General features: G+C 46.2%; 2 protein-coding genes across 3 annotated transcripts in view; one reads left to right on the forward strand and one right to left on the reverse strand.

Moving 5' to 3' along the window:
- Positions 1-35: 35 nt before the first annotated feature.
- Positions 36-24,599, reverse strand: part of LOC105419384 (uncharacterized) — a 31,315-nt gene continuing 6,751 nt past the window's right edge. Inside the window, exons 4-9 of one of the 2 annotated variants that reach the window (XM_029833071.1) lie at positions 24,220-24,450; positions 1,469-1,747; positions 1,027-1,281; positions 726-950; positions 522-635; positions 36-456 (exon numbers count right to left, since the gene is read on the reverse strand). In XM_029833071.1, coding sequence (XP_029688931.1) covers positions 134-456; positions 522-635; positions 726-950; positions 1,027-1,281; positions 1,469-1,747; positions 24,220-24,450 — 1,427 coding nt within the window. In that variant the 3' untranslated portion in view covers positions 36-133. Of the gene's footprint in view, positions 457-521; positions 636-725; positions 951-1,026; positions 1,282-1,468; positions 1,748-23,852; positions 24,132-24,219; positions 24,451-24,599 lie in introns of both variants that reach the window. The other variant, XM_029833070.1, reaches the window with a different exon arrangement.
- LOC115248958 (vesicular glutamate transporter 1-like) lies at positions 18,753-21,610 on the forward strand. The gene is made up of 4 exons (XM_029833072.1): positions 18,753-18,894; positions 19,199-19,326; positions 19,419-19,488; positions 19,567-21,610. Exons 2-4 carry the CDS (start codon positions 19,249-19,251, stop codon positions 19,854-19,856), a joined length of 438 nt encoding a protein of 145 aa, XP_029688932.1. The 5' UTR covers positions 18,753-18,894; positions 19,199-19,248; the 3' UTR covers positions 19,857-21,610.

A 24,599-nucleotide genomic window follows, 5' to 3' on the forward strand; every position in this document is an offset into this window, starting at 1 on the left:
GGATGGATGGATGGATGGATGGATGGATGGATGGATGGATGGATGGATGATGGATAGATAGATAGATAGATAGATAGATAGATAGATAGATAGATAGATAGATAGATAGATAGATAGATAGATAGATCGATCTTCATTTTTCTTCTCCACCTGCTGCTCCTTCCATCCCTATGCTGTGGTAGGTGTCGTCTTTCATCGTCTTTCTTTGCAGCGCTTCGTACCCCCCCGCTGCTGCTCCGCCCCCCCCTCCCTCCATTCCCAGGGTGTGATACACCCCCTCGTCCATTCCAGCCTTTGCCAGGGGTTCATAGTGTCCCTCTTTTTTCGCCCCGTCTGGGTCTGCTTGGTGGATGACGTCGTACTCACTCTCCTTTTGGGCGCCAAACCTTTGCAGCCTCTCGTATCTGTCGGCCCCCCCCTCTTGTAATTTCAGCCCCACGTCCTCGTACAATGGTCCTGCAATGACAGCGGCCTTTGAAGCTTCCTGCTGTACTGACAGAACGTGGCAAATAAGTACCCACCAGTGTGACCACGGCGTCTCTGTTTCCGCTTCCTGAAGACTACCACAGCCACTACCACTGCTATTACGAGCAGCATAATGAGGCCGATCAAGACTATTCCCATGATTGGGTTATCTGTAGCAGAGGAGCGATGTTTAACAAAAGCTTGGTGGACACAGCATCTTTAGAGGAGCATAACTGTGTGCAGATGCTTGATTTACTCACAGAAGTGACCTTTGCTGATCAAGGTCCTTCCAGAGTCCCACAGGGCCGCGCACGCGTAGGTCCCCTTCCCATCCGGCTTCATGGATGCTTGGCTGTTCCCTGGAAGCTTCAAAGGCCGATTGTCCTGGTCCATCTTATACCACATGTAATGAGTCCCAGTTGGGCATTCTGGACAAGAGCAGGAGACTTCCAAAATTCCAGAAACCTCAGGTCTCATTCCGCCCACTGAAATAGAGCACAGACCGTGGTCAACATGATGGAAAAGGCCTTGATACCATTTTTTGGGGGGGGATTGACGAACCGTGGATGAACAGCTCTTGTGCATCAGAGGCCAGGTTCTGGTTGGCTAAGGTGGCGCTACACCTATAGGCTCCCTGATCTGCTTCTGCCACAGACAGCATCCTGTGGGTGGGGCTGGTGCTGGCCAGCATGACGGCGTTGTCTTTATAAAAAACAACACGAGAAAAGTCCCGCATGTCCCAGCTGAGGCACCTGAGGATCAGACCCCCCCCGACGATCGCAGGCGCGAAATACATCTCCATGGCTAAGCTGTTGTCTGAAACGAGAGGCCACCAAAGGGCTGCTTAGAGATAATTGAATAAATAAACAGAGAAAGAGTGAATGCTGGACGTGCAAAACTACCAACCAAGCTGAAACTTGCAGAGGGTTAAAAATGCAAACAGTCTTTTCATTCCTCCCCATGTTTGAAGAACACAGCCGAATCTGCAGGTTGGAACACCTACCTGAGGTCCTGATGGTGACCTGGTTACTTCTCTTGCTTTTATCAGCATTAGAACACCAGAAAATGTTCTCAGGGCTTGTCATTCTTTCGGCTTGGAACTCCAAGCTTGTGTTGTCTCCCTCTGTCGACAACACAATTAAATAAATTATGTCTCCTCTGATGACGAAGCAGTTCCATCCCTGCAGACCACTGCTGTGGTCCAGTCTCAGGGTGACAGAAGCATCAGGCTGCATCACTGGCTGGCCGGTCTGCAGGGTGAGGGAAGCTCTGGGGTGGTAGTCTGAATCACATAGAAAAAGCAGCAACATAGCGTGAATTCTTTCATTTTTAGGAAGTCAAAGCTCAGTGCGAGGGTGTGTTTAGCTTACTCAGAACGCTGATGGAAAAATTGTTGCTGCTACTTAGATCTCACAGCGATACGTCCCCGAGTGCTTGGAGGCAGCGAATTGTATCTTTATTTCATCATTTAACGTTTGAAGAGCTTTGTCATTGTGGAACCACGTCAGCGGACTCATACCTTCGCCAAGGGCATTACATCTCAGATAAAATAAGTCCCCAATGTGAACCTGCTCTAAGGGCGGAAACATGACCACTGCAAAAGAAGAAAGAAGTCATACTTCAGCAGGAGAGGAGAAATTGGAATTAGTGCTACTCAAAAACAGCAAAAATTTGAAAAATTGATTAAAAAAATAATAAAACAGAGTCAGTGTGAAATACCTCTCTGGCTTTGACCTCCGCCCAAGAAGACGGACGCTGTAAAAAATAAAGAAATAAATGAAGGATTAAAAAGTCCATGGGTCCAAACCCTCGATACCTTTCACCAAAGATAAACAATTCAATCCTCCAATATAAAAACAAAAATATTGACAATCCTAAAACCTTCGCCTGACCTGGCAGCAGCAGCAGCAGCAGCAGGTGTTTTCCTCCGGCCATCGTTCACAGACCAGCTGGACTCACTTTACTCCAGGCTTCAGCTACTGAGGAAGTGTGTGGCAACAACGAGGCGTCTCTCTCGTCAGGATTGAAGACTGCACACACAAATAAATGAAGAGAAACGCAAGATTTAAGATGATGCACACCATTTAATCACGTCTATATGGGGGGTAGGTTAACGCAGTGGTTTTTAACCTGGGTTCGATCGAACCCCAGGGGTTCGGTGAGTCAGTCTCGGGCGTTTGGCAGAGGTCAAGACACACACCCGACTCATATGGTGCGGGATGACGCCCCGCTTGGCCCTCATTGGCTGCAGGGAATTTGGCGCTCAGTAGCTGACTTGTGACTGTTGATGACTGTGATGGCACGTCGTGCGATTTCTTTCTTAACATTTTAACCCCATTGAGCACGAGTACGAGTACATACAATATGGATTCACATGTATAACAGATGGGGGTCCTAACAGCGTCCTAACTGAATGATTTGCAGTGCCAAGTTTAGCAATTCTAGCCTAGTACCAAGAAAAGTGAAGGAACACAAAAACGCAAGAACACAAGAATGCAAGAACACAAGAACACAAGAACGCAACGCTTGCTGGATTCAAGGGGAAGGGAGCCAGATTCGATGAGAAGGCTACTCTGCCTGTTCTCGGATTCGCACCCCTCAGACAGACCGATCCTCACAGCATCGTATCACTGCTGGCTTTGTTCTTTGCTCACAGTGTTGCTAATGCACGGTTCATTTTGTGCACCAGTAAAACATACCTGTCTTGAATTTAAATAAAGAATAAATAATAATTCAAATAATGAAGGGGTGAAGCTGGTGGGGGGTCAGTACCTTTGGGTTAATGCGATGAATCACTGAGGTACAGATGCAACACATCCTGCAGAGTCATTTAAGGACACTGCGGTTTTAAAGTGTGAAATGAGACGATGCTGATGCTCAGCAAACACACGAGACTGAGAACTGCGGTCAGTCACTTCTGCTTCTCTGTTACTGCCTAAACACCAGTCCATAACTAAATATACTACAAATCATATGTGCTCACACACACACACACACACACACACACACACACACACACACACACTGTGAAAGTGTAAGTATATCTTTGTGGGGACAATCCATTCCCCCAGCTCCTCACTGTCACCAGCACATCACACAAACACCAAACACCCACTCTATTTCTGCTTGTCTTCTCAGAATCTACCAACACCAACTGGTGTGTTTTATGTTGTGTGATGAATCGCTAAGGAGCATTTCTCACAATGAGCACTGCTGCCTCACAGCAAGGTTAGCAGACTAAATCCCCTTTCTGTGGGGTTTGCATGTTCTCTCCTGGGTTCTCTGACTTGCTTCTACAGTCCAAAGACCTTGGGTCAATTGTTCTGTCCAAACGTCTGTCTGTCTGTCTGTCTGTCTGTCTGTCTGTCTGTCTGTCTATGTTGCCAATGTGAGAGCTGGAGACTCATCCAGGGTGTCCAGGTGAAGGCAGCATATTATACATAAATGTTAAATGCAAATCCAAATATATGTTTTTCTATGTTTGTAAGGTGTTTTGAAATGTTTAATAGTTGTGAGTTGTGAAGATTTTTTTATTATATTTTTTATATATTATATTTTTTTATTTGGCTGTTTTGAGCATTTTTGCCAAGTTAAGAGCAGAAGAAAAGAAGTTTTAAAAAAAAAACAATCCAGTTGGTTGAAAAGTGTCATCTTTGGATTTTGCCTTTTATATAAATAAAAAGAAAAGCATATAGATGTTTGTTGCTATAACACTGCACTTTGTTGAGGTTCTGATAGTTTTAGCAAAAGAGTGTTAATCACCATTAAAACTGAAAAATTAAATACGAAGCTTTTGACGGCATTAATTTATATATAATTACATTTAACATTAAATTGCATATATACTATTTATATTTACATTTCATTTACTTATAGACTGTTTAATTCAATTCTATCCAAATTATGTCTATAGCACATTTTATACGACAAGCACAAACTCAGTGTGCTTCACAAAAAAATACAAAGCACAATATTATGTAAGAAATATCTGTAAAAATACATCTAAAAACACAAAAAGAGAAAAACAAGGTAATACTGCAAATGAAAAACCATTAAAAACTAAAATCTTGTGAGAAAAGAAACGTTTGTAGTCTACTTTTAAAAGAAGATACTGTTGTACCAGACCTGAGTTTGTGTAGTCGGGAGTCGACCAAAATGACCAAAAGCACCGTGAGCTGATTTTGGAATAATGAGAGATTACTTCATGATGTCTGGTGTGTACGCGGTGAGCACGTCAGAGATGTAGGAAGGAGCTGGACCATTCAGAGCTTTACAAGCTATCAGTAAACTCTTTCAACCAATACTTGGTAAAATCGAATGTCACCTTTTAGTTCTTGGTAAAACTCATTCTGAACAAGCTGCATTTTATCAAATGCCTGTTTTGTTACTCCCAGGAAAAGTGTGTTGCAGATGTGTATATTTGGGTGTCGTCAGCATAGGAATGATATGGAATATTGTGTTTATTAATTATGCCGACAGGTGGGAGCATGCACAAATTAAACACAAGGAGGCCAAGAATAGACCCTTGCAGAACACCACATGAAATGCTCCCATTCTCTGATTTAAAGTGACCAACAGACACAGAGTAGGACCTATGAGTAAGGCAGGAAGAGAGCCAGCTAAGATCAGTTCTTTGAGGCCTACGCAGTGCCGAATGGCTTTGGTTGGGGCAGAAATTGCAGAGAGTGAGGGCAGTATGGGACTGTGAAGTTGTAAAGTAGTGAGCTGCACCAGCAGCAATACTGGCTGTAATGCTGGCAACTTTGAGATTGAAATAAACTACAAATTCTTTGCATTTTTCTGAGGAGTAAAGCTCAGGAGGAATTGAACTAGGAGCGTTATCACTTCTACTAAACAGAATCTTGAAATTATTAAGATTTTTAGTAATAATTAGAGAGAACTAGTTCTGCCTAAATCTTCGTATTTCAGTGTTATATATGCTGAGCATCCCTCTCTAGTTAATATAGTCCTCTTTCAGGTTTCTTTTGGGGCAATACTCTCTTTTTTAGTGATTTCACACTATCTATATTCCTCCATGGTGCTTTCAACTTAAATAAGGTTTAGTTGTCCCATTTAGCTAAATATGAGAAAACTAGTTGTGACGTTTTAACATTCGGCGCCGCATGTGCAGCATTCATATGTATGGTATATTTCTATGATTGTCAGGATGCAGATATCAGCAGAAAGAATGAAACACGGGACATTTACAGCTAACTCATTCAAATGTTAGACTCAGTCGAACTTTAAACTTAAACGGTATGGAGTTAAATTCCATATCCCAGTGTAATTAGGTTGGATGACCCTGTACAATATGAAAGTGGTATTTTATACAGATAATTAAAACTAAAAATACAATAAACTTGACAGCCTTGATCGTAAAGACATTGATCTGCTCTGACACAGCTGCGCAAATAGAAAGAAAAAGTGAAACCCAAAAATTTCAAGTTGGGCAGAACCAAACAGTAGCAGGGAAAATGGAAAATTTAGGCCTTTTTTGTGTCCTGCATATTGTGCCCAGTCACTCATCATCAATAATTCTGTAGCCTTTAAAAATATACCAGTATAAGTCACAAAACACACCCAACTCATTTAAATATGACCTTTAGTGAGCAGACCTGTCGACCTCTGCTTTCAGTACCTCAAAACAACCACCAGAGGTCATTAATGAGCCAGCCCAGCGGCGCAGCGGTGGGAGGAATCAAAAGCCATAATATCCATGTAAAGGTTTTTGATAGGATTTCAGAGCTGAATAAACACATCCATCTTTTTATTCAATATAATTTTTTCTCTTTTTTTCAAAGCAGAGTGATGCCACAATGACATGAATCAATAATATTCAGGTAACATTCTGTAATTTGAAATAAACCTATTAAAACGCAAAAAAAATCCTGTACATCGTGTATTTACTATGTTCAGTCTGCAACCTTCTCCTGTTCTTTTCTCTAGTGTGTTAACTCTGCAGAGACTCTGGGCTGTAAAAGCCAGTGGGACTATTACGGGGGAAGCGTGCTGAGTTCACGTCGTGGGCCATTGAAGGAGAGCCCCCAGTACAGCTCTTATGCCGTCCTTAAGAGTCTGGAATTATCAGGATGATCCAGAGTGCACTATTTTGTGCGTTAATGTATTTCAAGCAGGCTTACCTTCATCTGTCCTCAGGCCTAAAAGCATACATTTAAGTATAATGCATCAACTACTCCAACTGCATTTAATGCACAGAAACTGTTTTTTTTAATTATTGCAGAAATGTATTAATAAAGTTTTGGGAAAAGTTGATGGAGGTCCTGCTCAGCCGTCAGCAGCACTGTGGATTAAATTAAATGTTTTAGGTTTCCTTTTGAGGCAGGTTGCCTGGGGGCCTCGTGTGCCATAATGGTAAACGAGTGGGGGGAAAAGGGTTATTATTAATATTATTAAAATTAGAACTATTAAATATCAGAAAGTACAACACTGCTAAAACATCAGGTGTGTTGCAATAAAGCTTTTCCAAACCAACCGAAACAACTGGATTCTCAGGTCAGTTGATGCCTGATGTGTTTATTTTCGCTTTCTCAGTTTGGTCCTGTCCTGTACTGTCTCGTCCTGTCCTGTCGTCTCTACCTCCCACGGCCCTTTTTACCCTCGTGTGTCTCAGCAGTGTCTCATCTGTGCCTCATTGTCCCCACTCCTCTCCTCATTTATACCTGCTTCACCTTCCTTGCCTCTTGTGTCAGACTGTACTTCCTTAAGTACCCAGCTTTCATCCCATGCCTTTCTTCAGATTATTCTCCTGTCTTGACTTGTCTCGCTTGGATTTCTGACCAGATTATGCCTGATGATTTACTGGTTGTGGACTGATTTCAGTTGAAAAAGTAAAGGTTTAAACTTCTTGAACAGTTGCTATTTCAGTTGTTCTTAATACTATTCCGGTTCCAATGACATGCATCCGATGGAAGTGAAAGATTAAGGTTCAAGACATGACACCGGATGGGTACGATGATTTATGGACTGACTGAAATAATTAAGAGAAAGGGAAGGAGGAGAACATTTCAATACAATGGTGGATGGGTGACAAAAGAGAGAAGGAAAAGAGGAGATAGCAAATGATTGAATAGGAGGTTCACAGGTCCACATAGGCAGGCTAAAGGAGAGAGAAAGGGAGGGGGAGAGGGAGAGAAGGAGAGAGAGAGTGAGAGAGAGAGTAGGTGAAAGTGTGCAGCCCACTGACGCTCCCTCAGACACTGATGCATGATACCAGAATAGAAAGCATGCAAATGTTGGGGGAAAAGGAACAAGATTATTTTCTCATTCATATTTCCTGACCTGGATCTTTCTCTAATTTTGCTGCTCCGACCTCTTTTTGCTCTGTGGTTTATGAAGGAGGTCGCTGCGGATAAAAGCGGGAGCATCGCAGGCTGAACTACACACTGGAAGGTATTTATCTTTTTATGATGCATTGGAACAACAAACTGAGTGATGCAGTTGAAAAAGTAAAGGTTTAAACTTCTTGAACAGTTGCTATTGTTACGAGCGGTTGTGTTAGGACCCGAAAGCAGGCAGGACACAGTGGCGTATCGTCTTCCGTGAAGCTTTATTTCTGTTCACACAAAATCGCGCAACTCAAAATGCGTGTTGACCACGACTCCGTTCTTCACCCAAACAGAAAAATGAAAGCTTACTACAAAAATTCCGAGCGGAGTCAAAAGCAGACCACGAAGGATATAGATAAACGAACAGTCCGAGGAACGGGTTCAAAAGTAATCCACGAAGGAAAAAGTTTTACAATAGTCCAAGTGAGCGTAGCTGGGGTCTTCCGAAACAGACAAGACATGCCAACGCTGGCCACCCGTGAGAACAGTCCATAAATAGGTGGCTTGATTGCCGATAGTCTGCAGGTGCACCAGTCCCCGGCACCACCTGTGGCTGAGGCATGGCTCCACCACGCCCCCCCGCAGGAGAAACCCTGCAAAGGAGTTCCCAGAAACTGGGAACCTGACATTACCCCCCCCCCCCCCTCAAGGGGCGCCTCCTGGCGTCCTTCCAGGCTTCGCCGGGTGGGCATGGTAGAAATCGCGGAGGAGGCTGGTATCCAAAATGAACCGGCGGGGAACCCATGATCGCTCCTCCGGACCATACCCCTCCCAGTCGACTAGGAACTGGAAGCCCCGGCCTCGTCGGCGGACGTCCAGGATACGCCGGACCGTATAGGCAGGGCCTCCGTCCACAATCCGGGGAGGAGGTGGAGGGTCAGACGGGGGAACCAGATCCGACTCTGCAACGGGCTTTACCTTGGAAACATGGAAGGTGGGGTGTATCCTCAATGCTGTGGGAAGCTTCAGGCGGACGGCTGCGGGGTTCACCATCCGATCCACCTCAAAGGGACCCACGAAGCGAGGAGCCAGCTTCCGAGACTCGACCTGGAGTGGAAGGTCCTTGGTGGACAACCAGACCTTCTGACCTGGTTGATAGGAGGGGGCTGGCGTCCGATGTCGATTGGCCTGCAGTTGGGATCGACGAGAAGTCCGCAGTAGAGTCGAACGGACCTGCCTCCACACCCTCCTGCAACGGCGAATGTTAGCCTGCACTGACGGTACAGCAACCTCCTCCTCCTGCCCCTCGAACAATGGAGGCTGGTAGCCCAGGGAAGCCATGAAGGGAGACAGAAACCAAAGAGTTGTGGGCGTACTCCACCCATGGCAGGTAGGTGCTCCAGGAGGATGGGTCTTGGGCTGCCACACACCTTAGGGCGTCCTCCAGGCTCTGATTGGTTCTCTCGGCCTGCCCGTTGGCCTGTGGGTGGTACCCAGACGTAAGACTGACCGAGGCTCCCAGCGCCGAGCAAAAAGACCTCCAAACCTGTGAGCAGAACTGTGGCCCCCGATCCGAAACTATGTCAGTAGGTAATCCGTGGAGGCGGAACACATGCTGGACCAGGAGCTTGGGTAGGGGAATAAAGTGGGCCGACTTAGAGAAACGATCGACCACGGTGAGAACGACTTCATGACCCTGGGAAGGAGGGAGGCCGGTGATGAAGTCCACTGCTATATGTGACCACAGTCGTCGAGGAATCTCCAGGGGCTGAAGGAGTCCTGCCGGTGGCCGATGGGAGGCCTTCCCCCTAGAACACACCGGGCAGGCAGCTATGTAGTCCTTGGTGTCCCGGGCCATGGAGGGCCACCAGAAACGCTGCCGGAGGAAGTGTAACGAGCGGTTGACTCCTGGATGACAGGTTAATCGCGACGAATGGGCCCAGTGCAGCACCTCTGAGCGCACCGCCACGAACAACCGGTTTGGAGGACATCCCCCAGGATCCGGGGCAGATTGCTGGGCTTTGCGGACCCTCTCTTCCACCTGCCAGGATGCAGCCCCCAGGATGCAGGAGAGGGGGTAATATGGGGTCCGGGTCCATCTCCCCAGGCTCGGAGGCAAACTGACGGGAAAGGGCATCGGGTTTCAGGTTACGCGATCCAGGACGGTAAGTAAGTGAACTGAAACCTCCCTAAGAATAGAGCCCACCGAGCCTGCCGGGAGCTAAGCCTCTTGGCGTTCCGGAGGTATGTGAGGTTCTTGTGGTCTGTCCATACGATAAATGGCTGGGTGGCGCCCTCCAGCCAATGCCTCCACTCCTGGAGCGCCAGAACCACGGCCAGGAGCTCCTTATTTCCCACGTCATAATTCCGTTCTGCGGGTGAGAGCCGGTGACTAAAAAAGGCACACGGATGGAGCTTCTGGTCCTCCCCGCTCCTTTGGGACAGGACGGCCCCAACTCCCACATCTGAAGCGTCCACCTCAACCACGAACTGCCGACTGGGGTCGGGGTGAGTGAGAATGGGTGACGACGAGAACAGGACCTTCAGTCTGTTGAAAGCCGTTTCGGCCTCGGGAGTCCAGCGGAAGCTAAGTAGGGTGGAAGTGAGCCTGGTGAGCGGGGCGGCCACCTTGCTGTAGTTGCGGATGAAGCGACGGTAGAAATTAGCGAAGCCCAGGAACTGCTGCAACTGCCTACGGGAGGAAGGAGTTGGCCATTCCATTACCGCCCTCACCTTGGCTGGGTCTGGCGAAAGCTGTCCCCGCGCCACCACGAAGCCCAGGAAAGAGATGGAGGTGGTGTGGAAGTCGCATTTCTCAGCTTTAACAAAAAGTCGGTTCTCCAGGAGCCGTTGGAGAACGAGCCGGACATGCTGGACGTGCTCCTCCTCAGACTCGGAAAAGATCAGGATGTCATCCAGGTATACGAAGATGAACTTATTTAACATGTCCTGGAGCACGTCGTTGATAAGGGCCTGAAACACAGCGGGGGCGTTGGTGAGTCCAAACGGCATCACCAGATACTCAAAATGGCCCAAAGGGGTGTTGAAGGCTGTTTTCCACTCATCCCCTTCTCGAATCCGCACAAGATGGTATGCGCGCCGAAGGTCTAATTTAGAAAAAACCTGGGCCCGGTGTAGAGGAGCGAAGGCCGCGTCGAGGAGGGGCAGTGGATACTTATTTTTGATTGTGATTTCGTTCAGGGACCGATAATCAATGCAGGGGCGCAGGGTTCCATCCTTCTTCTGCACAAAGAAAAAAACCAGCACCAACGGGAGAAGAGGAGGGTCTGATCAGGCCAGAAGCTAGGGACTCTCCAATATAATTCTCCATCGCCTCCCGTTCCGCCCTGGAGAGGTTGTAGAGTCGGCTCGACGGTAACGTGGCCCCGGGGAGGAGATCGATGGCACAGTCATACGGCCGATGGGGCGGAAGGGAGAGCGCCCGCTGCTTGCAGAAGACCTCGCCTAGGTCATGGTAATCCCTCGGAACCTGGGACAGATCGGGAATCTTGCTGCCGCTTCGGGCAGCAAGGATACGGAAACGAACTGAGTAGTCAGCGACAGAGCTGGGCCCCTGGCGCAGGGACAGAATTTGGGAGGACGCTTCGCTGCTCTGAATGGGATGATCAAAAACCCGTCTTAATTCGGCCGTAAAAGCCGGAAAACTAGAGGACGCGGGGGTCTGGTTCTCCAACACGGCTGTGGCCCATTGCGCCGCTCTCCCAGAGAGTAGGTTCACCATGAAGGCAATCTTTGCCCTGTCGCTGGGGTAGGTGAGGGGTTGGAGGTCAAAAACCAGCGAGCACTGGAGCAAGAATGAGGCACACGCACCTGCCTCTCCGGAATATCGCTCCGGGACCGGGACGTGGGGCTCCCGTGGTGCAGCAGTGAACAGCTGTGACGCGACTCTCGGCGCCTCCGCGGGGGTCGGAGGCGGGACCAGCTCCGCTCGTCCCGAGGCAAGCAGGTCCGTCACGCTGGCGTTAAGAGTCTGGAGAGAGGTCCAGATGTCGGTGAGGAGCTGGTCGTGTTGACCCAGCAACCTTCCCTGAGCCTCCAATGTACGGCGCACTGCGTCCTGGTCCGCCGGATCCATGTTGGTTGGCATGTAATGTTACGAGCGGTTGTGTTAGGACCCGGAAGCAGGCAGGACACAGTGGCGTATCGTCTTCCGTGAAGCTTTATTTCTGTTCACACAAAATCGCGCTACTCAAAATGCGTGTTGACCACGACTCCGTTCTTCACCCAAACAGAAAAATGAAAGCTTACTACAAAAATTCCGAGCGGAGTCAAAAGCAGACCACGAAGGATATAGATAAACGAACAGTCCGAGGAACGGGTTCAAAAGTAATCCACGAAGGAAAAAGTTTTACAATAGTCCAAGTGAGCGTAGCTGGGGTCTTCCGAAACAGACAAGACATGCCAACGCTGGCCACCCGTGAGAACAGTCCATAAATAGGTGGCTTGATTGCCGATAGTCTGCAGGTGCACCAGTCCCCGGCACCACCTGTGGCTGAGGCATGGCTCCACCACGCCCCCCCCCCCCCGCAGGCGAAACCCTGCAAAGGAGTTCCCAGAAACTGGGAACCTGACAGCTATTTCAGTTGTTCTTAATACTATTCCGGTTCCAATGACATGCATCCGATGGAAGTGAAAGATTAAGGTTCAAGACATCATGACACCGGATGGGTACGATGATTTATGGACTGACTGAAATAATTAATAAGAGAAAGGGAAGGAGGAGAACATTTCAATACAATGGTGGATGGGTGACAAAAGAAAGAGAAGGAAAAGAGGAGATAGCAAATGATTGAATAGAGGAGGTTCACAGGTCCACATAGGCAGGCTAAAGGAGAGAGAAAGGGAGGGGGAGAGAGAGAGAAGGAGAGAGAGAGCGAGAGAGAGAGTAGGTGAAAGTGTGCAGCCCACTGACGCTCCCTCGGACACTGATGCATGATACCAGAATAGAAAGCATGCAAATGTTGGGGGAAAAGGAACAAGATTATTTTCTCATTCATATTTCCTGACCTGGATCTTTCTCTAATTTTGCTGCTCCGACCTCTTTTTGCTCTGTGGTTTATGAAGGAGGTCGCTGCGGATAAAAGCGGGAGCATCGCAGGCTGAACTACACACTGGAAGGTATTTATCTTTTTATGATGCATTGGAACAACAAACTGAGTGATGCAAAGTGTCCAGAGTACAAATAAAAAAGTGATGCTATTGTAAGAGTTAAGGTGCACTGGAAGACCTCACTGCTTCATCTTTAGAAAAATGGGGGGGTCGTCTGGAATGAGGTTTTATAGAGGTGTTCAGAAGAGTAAAGTGAGGCAGAGAACAATCGCAGAGCCTTGAAACTCCGTATCAATCCAGAAAACAGCTCCTGAGAAAGTAAAGGGAAGTGTCGGCTAATGTATGCTACTTATGCTAAAGCTTCTTTTTGTTTTTGGGAGTTCAATTAAGAAACATACATCAAAGAATTCTTGCATGGCATTGCCTTTTGGATGCAGTGACCATGAAGAAATGAATTTCACGAAACCAGGCTTCCCTTCAGTTGCAGCTATATGGGAATAATTAAACCTCCAAAGACTTGTTAAGACCCCATTTCATGTAGATTATTCTATTCAATTATGCCTCCATAATTGTAAAGAAGTATTTTAAAACTGCCTCCTTGAAGTAGTAGAAACTAGGTTATGACATGCTGTAATCCATGGGTGTGTTTTTGGGAGTTCAATTCATGAAATGTCTATCCTAATGGGGTCCAAACAGTAACAGTGTTCTCTTAAAAACATAAAATCACAACATGACGTACAAGTGTCAAACACACTCACCTATATATGTCAGCGGTTGAAGAAGAGGACATTCTCCAAGGACCCAATAAGTGTTCTAATTCTCTTTCTTTCTCTTTCTCTCTCTCTCTCTCTCTCTCTCTCACACACACACACCCACCCAGGCGCACACACCATAATTGGCTTTACACAGCCTCCTAAAACTGACCTCACAGGATATGCTGCACAACAAGCAGTTCTTGCATTAAAGCACAGTTTCCCCTCAGATAAATGCACCTTTGGGAGTTCATTTGGAAAAAAAAGAAAATAAACTAGGCAATTTAGAGCCGAGTGGGCGCGCGAAGATTAATGGTGTCCTAACAAAGAGAGAACAATTGATCACAATGAAAGCAAGACAGCGGGGTGGCGACATCAATCCATGGGAATTTGGAGTGGTTTTGTGTGACTAATGCCAAAAGAAAATGCGATTATGAAACAGCTGGGGCCTTCAGTCTGCTCTGCACTTGCTGGGAGGCTCTACGAAGAGGGGAGAAACCCCTGACAACTTACTCCCACTCCCCTGCCCTGGTGTTCTTTTTCTGCCCGATCCTGTTCTGTCCTCTGTCGTATCTGCAGGAGGAACAAGTGTCAATAGGCAGGCTGGTCAGTGGAGCCCATGTGACAGTGCTTTGGTTCAGGAACTCCCCGGGGTGTCGAAATGAGGCGTTGCAGCACAGACAGACAGGCAGGAAGGAAGAATACTGTGTGACAGCTCAATGCTGTGGAGGAACATGGCTCATTAGCTGTAACTATAACTAGCAAAAGAGGAAAAAAAGAAGCAACGCCTGCAACAAAATGTTTCTTATATCAGTCCCATCGGACCATCAAAGTAGGGTGCAGCCGTAAGAAAAACACGTTCCTAACATCCTGGGCACGTTTTTTGCTCTGACATCCTCACCCTCTGATAACCTTGAAGAATCATTCCATGTGTAAACAAAAATCATGTTCCGATATCTTTTTTTTAATGAACTTGTAAAGTTTGCTTATATCTTGTTCCTCGTTAAGACAGAGCTGTTTCTCCTGATGCTGCAGGCGTTTCATTACTATACACCGGGAGATTTCCCCCGTGGGAAGATCTGGAGTTTTACCGTGAGCCAGGAAAGCAGGAGCAGGCAAACTGCGGCGTTTCCGCCATTACCCAGAACTCAAGGAGCTGCTGCGTTTATAAACACAGATCTCAAATATTAAGACGTAGTCTACAGATGAATATAAGCTGCAGCACACAGCAATTTAATCCAATGCATGCAAGGAAATGCGAACACTTTTGTTGCCGAAGTATCAGGCTGTAAACCTGACAGAAACGTGGTCGACCCAGCCTGCCTCTGCAGGAATGACCATTTAATGTGTTTTTCCCCCCAACTGTTCTCACACAGAGAAGGTTTGATGTGACCAATGTGTTCGTACCCTGTGTCGCCTCCTTCTTTTGGTTCCTAAAGCTTAAATGAACTTTAGCAATTAAATTTTCATTCATATAAAGAATTAATGGACTTCCTGTTTGTTCCATCCAATTACACGGCGGGTGGACAGGCTCTAATGGGAGATGACAGGGGTCCTCAGTCTGCCAGCCATGTCTAACAACATTTATTAGCATCTTGTTGACTTTTGTCTCTCAGTATTGCCCTAATGTCAATGGACATACAAGGTAAGTGAAAGTGTCACTGGTGGACCGTCCAGTTCTGCTCCTTTATCCGTCACAGAATGCACCTACTGGCCAGGAGCCTGCGCTCATCTCCTGCCTAGTTTGTCTTTCAGTGTATCTCAACTCTGAGGTTGATTTAAAATAAAGATACCTGCAAAGACATCTTCGTGTGCTAAATGCTTTGACCCAGCGTCTGCGCTTTTCATGTCACTTCTGTTGTGACTCAGAAGGCGGCCTGCTGCCCTGGCTGCCTTGGAAGCCTCTGTGTTCATGGCACGAGCCGCTGTTCCAGCGGAGCCGGGTGGAGGCTTCCGCGCGTGCTCCAGCCGACCCAATTACCCAGTCAGAGGGGAAAGACAGCCCACTTTTACCAGCACGGCACTCCCCAGTCAAGCTCCAGAGGACTGCTGACACTGGATACCAGTGGTGTGAAAATAAAGCTGTGGGGCTTTTTACTCTAACCCCCCCCCCCCTTTTTTTAATCATGCAGCTCATTATTGATGGTAATTTTTTTTTTAAATTATCTTTGTCAGCTCTGAGGAAACTTGTAGGGCAGAATTCTTTACAGATCCACGCCTGATTTTTTTAAAAAACACTTAACAGGTGTATCTCATTGCATGGATACGAATGTTATCATTATAAATTACGGATGCGATTCCTGTCCCCCCTCCCCCCGCGAGGTTGAGTCACTGTCAGTGATGTGACACACCAGCTTCCTGTGTTGCATGACAGCTCTTGATGGTTTCTCCTCACTGGGTGGTGTGAAGGGTGGAGACCCAGCGATAAAGAGGGATATAGAGGACACAACATGGCTGCTCCACTTTCACAGGGCATTAAAGTGGGACAATCTGTTCCTTGGATGATCTCCAATTCTACTTTCTGGGGACCCATACACTGAAAATATATCTATACACATGCTCTGTCCTACATAGGGAGAAAGGGAGCGAGAAAAGGAGACACAGAACTGATGCGGCTGTCCGTCTGCAGGAGGTTGGCTTGAGACTGTGCAACAGGCCAGAAGAAGAGAGGAAACGATCAAACACATGATTTGGTCAAATGTAGCAGATAAATGATGTGAAACTTTTATCTCCGGATTTCTCTTCTGCGCTTTCTGTCTGTTTTCTTGCTTTTTTGTGCAGCCACATGGGCTCAGCTTTATCAGCATCCTTTGTGTGATGTGTAACTATCAGAAATCTGGCTTCTCATTGGCTCATCATGGGGAATTTATGCATTTAGATCTCATAAGATGAAGGGAAATGTATAAATTATTTATTATAACACGTCCATTTTAAAAGCAGCAGTAGTAAAAATAATGCAGGAACCAGAAGGGAAATGTCGTTGGCAGGGAGAATAAACGAGACGGATTCATGTCTAAGAACGGCCCGATCGGTGTAAACAGAAAGTAGAAAGTCATTCACTTCTGTCAGAACAGCAGCAGCACTTTTCGCACCGCCAATGTTTTCCCCGGAGAGGGAAAGGTGACGACTGCAGACGGAGCCGAGCGAGGTGCTGAGTGACAGGACGGGGAACAGAGAGATGAAGCTGAAAAGCCAGGATGGCGGCTCTTACAGGGGGAGGATTTGGATTTAACAACGGCACCTTTTGCAGAAGGCTTCTCTTCCTTTCATCCTTTTTTTTAATCTGTCGTTTTCTGCTGAGTCGGGCTTTGCTTTCTTCTCCTCTTTATTTGGTTCAATCTGATTACTCTGCTTTATGCAAACTATAGCTTTCTTTGTCTCCATCGCTCTCCCTCTGTCTCAGGTGTATTCTCAGTTCATTTTACATCCCAATTATTGGGCTTCTCCCTGCTCCCGACTGTCTCTCCAGTTCCTTATCTGGCTGAGACTCACTGCGGTTCAATATTTGATGAGGGTTTATTCATAAATCGGCCTCGGCTCTTCCCTCCTGTGTACTCAGACAATAGTGGCATCTGCTCAACCACACAGTTAACATGCTCTTGTGTCGGTCCTTGAATGGCCTGAAAATGATTTATGAATCAGAAGTGGGTCCACTGGTGTCTGCACGCTCCTGATTATACCCAGATGGTTGTTTTTTAAACACGTGATCTTAAATTTCTTAAGGTTTATTGATTATGGTCTCATGGATCGGTATGGTTAGATAGAACACAGCCTCAGATTCAGACTCTTAAGTCGTTAAATCCTTTTCCCCTCACTAGTTTTCTCCGTCCTGCCTCGCCTGTGACAGACACTGTGTTTGCAGCGAAGTGGCCCACCTTGTCACTCCGAGAGCATCTTGGGGAATCAGGCAGACACTTCCTGTCATCTCGTGGCGCCTCAGAAATGCTCGACCAGCAGACTTCCTCTTGGCCGGTGAAACACAAGGACAGAGCAGCCGGGATGGTTCTTCTGCTGCTATCGGGCCAGCTCAAATCCGCACTGTCAACAAATACCACAGCATACATGTAGTTCAGCTGAAATCCACTTTATTTTGGTTACATGTGATATCTTAAACCGATCTCAGACTCCCAACTCATCGAATATTCAAAACGCCCAACTGCCAAGAGACATCGAGGAAATAACAGACGAGGGGGGCACCAGGAGATTCTCTTTTGAGAATTATTAATGTAAAATTGATTTGGGATTTGGCATAGCAGGCCTCCATATGTTCTGTCTTGGTTGTAAAAGCGGCGTCAGGGTCTCTGCCGTCACTATCCAGATCTGCAGGCAAACACATATAAACTGTTGAATTCACATGTTCCGGCTATGAAGACGGAAGGAGGGGTGTCTTAACTGGACCACGTTGGTGTTGTCGGGCAGGTGGAGGAGGAGGGTATATGGGTGTGGTTACAGCATCGTGTAAAGATTGCATTACACGATGAATTCTTGACGTGGACAGCATTCCGAGGGTGTGGTCTGCATATCCATCTCACGCTCCTCTGCAGCCGCTGCCTGATGCAGATGTTGTCCATCAGCCTGCTAGTCCCCCGTCCACTGGCAGAAAATGTGGACCAGCTCTGTGCTCATTGACTTGTGTGCAGCTATTAGCGTAGCCTGCTGTTACTATTTCCTCAAATATTGCACGTGCATCATCTGGACTGTGTGATAATAATCTAAGAAGTAAATGAGTAAGTGACTCCATTTTCTGCCTGTTTCCCACAGCATGTTGCAGGAGGTGAAGCCAGTCTCATGGGATAGTCATGTTTAGTCTACATGACAACTATGTCACTCAGCCCTCTCTGCAGTGACCCCCTGCACCACAAAGGATGCTGGAAAATAACGAGCACTTTTATCCCGGTCAGGATGACAAAGATGGGGAGGATGAAGAGGAGGAAGAGGGGCGTGGAGGAGAAAGCACAGATGGAAATGGTGAGAATGGAGAGTTAGAGAGTCCCGAAGAGAGAGAGATGAGGGGAGGACGTCAGAGCTGGGAAGGCAAAGCTGGCAACGTGATGAAACCAGCCGCCATCGTGGTCGGCCGACAAAGAGCAGGCCGCCCGCCGAAGCAGGCTGTCACGCAGGTGACCAGTCAGACGCATCATCATGTGGCCAATAAACATCATCTCAACGCAGCCTATCAGCAGCCTCCTCACCCAGGCCCCAGTGTCCCGCAGAAGAGGCGAGCCCTGATGGAGCGCAGCATGACCGCCGTGGCTCCACTGGAGGACACGTTCCTGACCATGATGGTGTTCCGCGTAGGAATCCCTGACATCAAACAAACAGTAGGTGCATGTTGCAAAACAAAGCAGAGCAAAGAGACACAAACTTAGACAGTAACTAAACCTCTAGGCTTTGCCTGAAGTGCGTCTGAATGTCCTGGTCCTGGCGGTGGGCTTCTCTGGATTTGCTATTTCAGGTTAGGACATATTTTATATGAACATATCAGCTTCAGTGGCCATTTGTCCTGCAGTACATAAACAGATTATGAACCTTTCAGCTACAAAAAGTGCAAATATAAGTAACATGAATGTGTTTCTACCATCTTATTGCATCCCTGCTACTTATGCATTTTGTCTCCTTCACAAGGTTTCAATGTCAACCACCTGGACATTGCACCGCGCTACGCTAGCATACTTATGGGCATCTCCAACGGTGTGGGCACCCTGTCCGGGATGGTTTGCCCACTCATAGTCGGTGCTATGACCAAACACAAGGTAAGAAACATGCACGTTCTCAGCATTCTGTCACTTTTTTCAAATAAAATCTCTTTTTTATGCTCTACTCTTTTATTACACTCTCTCTGAAGACAAGGGAGGAGTGGCAGGGTGTGTTCCTGATCGCCTCCCTCGTTCATTATGGAGGTGTTATATTCTATGGTCTGTATATATTCATCATCATCATCATCAGTGGGTTCAGATGTATAAAAATACAGATTCTGTGTGTCTGTTTTTCAGGCCTCTTTGCATCGGGAGAGAAACAAGCTTGGGCTGAGCCGGAACAGCTGAGCGATGAAAAATGTGGAATCTTGGATGAAGATGAGCTCGCAAATGAAACAGAGGAACTGTATCGAACAAGCGGTGGAGCTGGCTATGGAGCCACGAACCAGGGGGCAGACCCCAATGGAGCAGGAGGAATTGGAGGGGGGGGCTGGGTCTCAGACTGGGACAAAACTGAGGAGTACGTTCAACCGGCTGGGACCAATAATTACCTTTACAGAGGCGAAATGGACAGAGAGCTGACATAGAAACAGGAGCACCCTGTACATACCGGTAGTTTAAAAAAAAGGCCGTGACAGTGCAGAGGGCCACATGATGGGATCAAGAACTTTACGTGAGTGGATTTTTTGAGGGAGGGGACGTTTTCAGCAAGTCTGTACATGACTGAAATCATTTCAAAGAGACTCCAACGTAAAGCTGAAGACATTAGTCGAGTGCTGTGTGTTTTTGTGTGATTGCCTCTGTGTACTTTGTCAGTATTCTAGGAACCGTCAGACTTTCTTCAATTTTTGGGAGGAGTTTGTTTTAGGCCAGATGCGGCATTTGTGTTCTATTTTTATGCTTCTCACACAAGTTTCAGTTACAGGTCTCTGCAAGAGCATTTTCTGCTGTCAGGGGAAGAATTACTGTGGTGTAATGTGCACTGATATGACCAGAGTTTTATTAAAAGATAATATGCACATGCGAAGAAAACACTGCACTGTTGCAAAACATGTGATTAGAATGCTAATCCGTTAGCACTGACCACAGCTGTCTCTTATTTAATAAAGTTTATTTCACTGTTCTTAAAAAATGCACATGAGCTACTTTTGAATTATGGTCATATATATCAAAAATGAGTAGTCTGGTAGTTGGAAAATGCAGAAAAGGAAATCCACTAACTCCAGTGTTCAACATTTGTCGAGCCCAAACAGGAGTTCCTTTGTCCTTATTGTGCACAATTTTAAGAAAAAAATATGTTCTTGTGCCAATACATCCACATGCATTGTAAGGTTAACTTCTTCAGCCACTGAGAATTGAACACCTTTAGAGAGGAGCTGGTTTTAAAACTGCTGGCATGGCCCATGCTGACATTTATCACTTTAGCATCTAGATGTAATGTTTTATATGCAAGGCTTGGGACCCGTGAGGCTGCTGAGAAACAATAAATGCCTTGTGGAAAAATAGGAAGGAATGCCATTAACTGGAATATTTGCAGTCCTTCACCAAATTAATTTCATTTTTTACACTCTCAAAATCCTAATAAATTCCATTTTGCTAAAGCTTTATTGCATAGCCTTTATTTCTTAGGGGGGGGGGGGGGCAGTGACCCTTGTTTTGCCAGTCATGTAGCACATGTTAAAAAAAAATGTTGAGTTAAAGATATTGTTGATCATTGATTTTGTTTGAAAATGTGAGCTTTAAATGCCCCGTTTTTTCTTTTATACTCCCACAATATACATTAAATTAAACTGAAGGCTATTTAAAATGGAACAAACACAGAGATGTCACTGTATTTGAGAAGTTTTCTGTTGTTTTTGTTTGTGTTTTAACTAGCTAGCCCCAAAGCAAATGTTTAAAGGTCCAATGTGTAAGATGTTTAACATTCCACTGTCAGAAATGGTAGAATATATTTAGAAGAATAATCACAATCACTTTTAATTTAATCTGGATTAAATGATTTGTTTGTACAAACATGGACCTGGGTCATCCTCCAGGGGTGCTAGCATGTTTTCCTGCCATATTTGTACAGTAGCCTGGAAGAGATAACAGATGAGCTTTACTACTGATCATTCACGACGCCACAGACACTCAGGTTTTTCATCTCCACCTTACACACTGGACTTTTAAGTACCCCTGTGTTAGATTGTGGGGTGACTGATAAATGTTCTATAACATTAGTATTTTTACTTAATTTTTTTTTCCATTCATTTAATGTTCTTCTGGACTGGAATCCTCTGACGACGTGTATGTGGAAATGATGGGATAATAAAAGCTAGAAGCGTCGATTCATTTACAACCACTAGAGATTCACTGGTAAATACAAAGTGTTTTGATATTTGTTGGGTCAGTTTTATTGTTCAGAAAAATGATAGTCACATTTGTGAGCTGCATCCATCCTGATTCATGGGCTAATAATGTTGATGCTTGGATACGGTGGTTTGACGTTACTCACAGAGACGCCGCCCTGCTTGCTCGCCATTGTATCGATCACCAGGCCGAAGCGTGAGAGCGGTGCAATGAAGAAGGGATAGATTTTTCTGGCACCACAGTGAGGGTTCCCCAGGGTTCCTCAGCCGGTAAAAAGCTCAGCGAGCCTCCACCTCACCAGTACCGTAGATATGCCACCAGCAAGAGCTTCAGATAAAACTGCACCTCGCTTCAGAGTTTGTGATATAAAGAAAAGGAAAATGCACCTATATAAATGTGACTGTGATCAAGTGTGCTTTAAAATACACACCCACCATGTTCCATTAAAATGGCCCAATATTTCAGCGGACGACCTTTTGCATCAAAGAAGCTTTATTGCACTGCAAACTGGGGGGGGGGGGGGCTACACAGTCAGATATAAAGTATGAAATATCAAGGTCAAATAAATAATGACCTGTAAAATTACAATAAAGGTGATTCACAAGTTTCCTTTACTGAAAGCACTTTGGTTTTAGCTTGATGCAGCAAAAAATTATCAGGATACATGTCAGAAAGAGATAAATATCAATAAAGATAGATAGATAGATAGATAGAGAGAGAGAGAGAGAGAGAGAGAGAGAGATGGATAGATAGATAGATAGAGAGAGAGAGAGAGAGAGAGAGAGAGAGATAGATAGATAGATAGATAGATAGATAGATAGATAGATAGATAGATAGATAGATAGATAGATAGATAGATAGATAGATAGAGAGAGAGATAGATAGAGAGAGAGAGATAGAGAGAGAGAGATGGATGGATGGATGGATGGATGGATGGATGGATGGATGGATGGATGGATAGATCGTCTTTCTTTGCAGCGCTTCGTACCCCCCCGCTGCTGCTCCGCCCCCCCCCTCCCTCCATTCCCAGGGTGTGATACACCCCCTCGTCCATTCCAGCCTTTGCCAGGGGTTCATAGTGTCCCTCTTTTTTCGCCCCGTCTGGGTCTGTTTGGTGGATGACGTCGTACTCACTCTCCTTTTGGGCGCCAAACCTTTGCAGCCTCTCGTATCTGTCGGCCCCCCCCTCTTGTAATTTCAGCCCCACGTCCTCGTACAATGGTCCTGCAATGACAGCGGCCTTTGAAGCTTCCTGCTGTCCTGACAGAACGTGGCAAATAAGTACCCACCAGTGTGACCACGGCGTCTCTGTTTCCGCTTCCTGAAGACTACCACAGCCACTACCACTGCTATTACGAGCAGCATAATGAGGCCGATCAAGACTATTCCCATGATTGGGTTATCTGTAGCAGAGGAGCGATGTTTAACAAAAGCTTGGTGGACACAGCATCTTTAGAGGAGCATAACTGTGTGCAGATGCTTGATTTACTCACAGAAGTGACCTTTGCTGATCAAAGTCCTTCCAGAGTCCCACAGGGCCACGCACGCGTAGGTCCCCTTCCCATCCGGCTTCATGGATGCTTGGCTGTTCCCTGGAAGCTTCAAAGGCTGATTGTCCTGGTCCATCTTATACCACATGTAATGAGTCCCAGTTGGGCATTCTGGACAAGAGCAGGAGACTTCCAAAATTCCAGAAACCTCAGGTCTCATTCCGCCCACTGAAATAGAGCACAGACCGTGGTCAACATGATGGAAAAGGCCTTGATACCATTTTTTGGGGGGATTGACGAACCATGGATGAACAGCTCTTGTGCATCAGAGGCCAGGTTCTGGTTGGCTAAGGTGGCGCTACACCTATAGGCTCCCTGATCTGCTTCTGCCACAGACAGCATCCTGTGGGTGGGGCTGGTGCTGGTCAGCATGACGGCGTTGTTTTTATAAAAAGCAACATGAGAAACGTCCTCCCTGTCCCAGCTGAGGCACCTGAGGATCAGACCCCCCCCGACGATCGCAGGCGCGAAATACATCTCCATGGCTAAGCTTTTGTCTGAAACGAGAGGCCACCAAAGGGCTGCTTAGAGATAATTGAATAAATAAACAGAGAAAGAGTGAATGCTGGACGTGCAAAACTACCAACCAAGCTGAAACTTGTAGAGGGTTAAAAAGGCAAACAGTCTTTTCATTCCTCCCCATGTTTGAAGAACACAGCCGAATCTGCAGGTTGGAACACCTACCTGAGGTCCTGATGGTGACCTGGTTACTTCTCTTGCTTTTATCAGCATTAGAACACCAGAAAATGTTCTCAGGGCGTGTCATCTTATTGGTTTGGAACTCCAAGCTCATGTTGTCTCCCTTTGTCGACAACACGATTATATAAATTATGTCTCCTCTGATGACAAAGCAGTTCCATCCCTGCAGACCACTGCTGTGGTCCAGTCTCAGGGTGACAGAACCATCAGGTTGCATCACTGGCTGGCCGGTCTGCAGGGTGAGGGAAGCTCTGGGGTAGTAGTCTGAATCACATAGAAAAAGCAGCAACATAGCGTGAATTCTTTCATTTTTAGGAAGTCAAAGCTCAGTGCGAGGGTGTGTTTAGCTTACTCAGAACGCTGATGGGCAAATTGTTTCTGCTACTTCTTCCATCGATCTCACAGCGATACGTCCCCGAGTGCTTGGAGGCAGCGAATTGTATCTTTATTTCATAATTTGACATTTGAAGAGCTTTGTCATTGTGGAACCACCTCATCTGACTCATACCATTGCGAGAGTCATTACATCTCAGATAAAATAAGTCCCCAATGTGAACCTGCTCTAACTGCGGAAACATGACCACTGCAAAAGAAGAAACAAGTCACACTTTTATTCCCTGAAGCATTTAAGACGTGTCCATCTTAGAGTAGAGGAGAAATTGGAATTAGTGCTACTCAAAAACAGCAAAAATTTGAAAAATTGATTCAAAAAAATAATAAAACAGAGTCAGT

Source organism: Takifugu rubripes, chromosome 1 (assembly GCF_901000725.2).
Source record: "Takifugu rubripes chromosome 1, fTakRub1.2, whole genome shotgun sequence".
Lineage (NCBI taxonomy): Eukaryota > Metazoa > Chordata > Actinopteri > Tetraodontiformes > Tetraodontidae > Takifugu > Takifugu rubripes.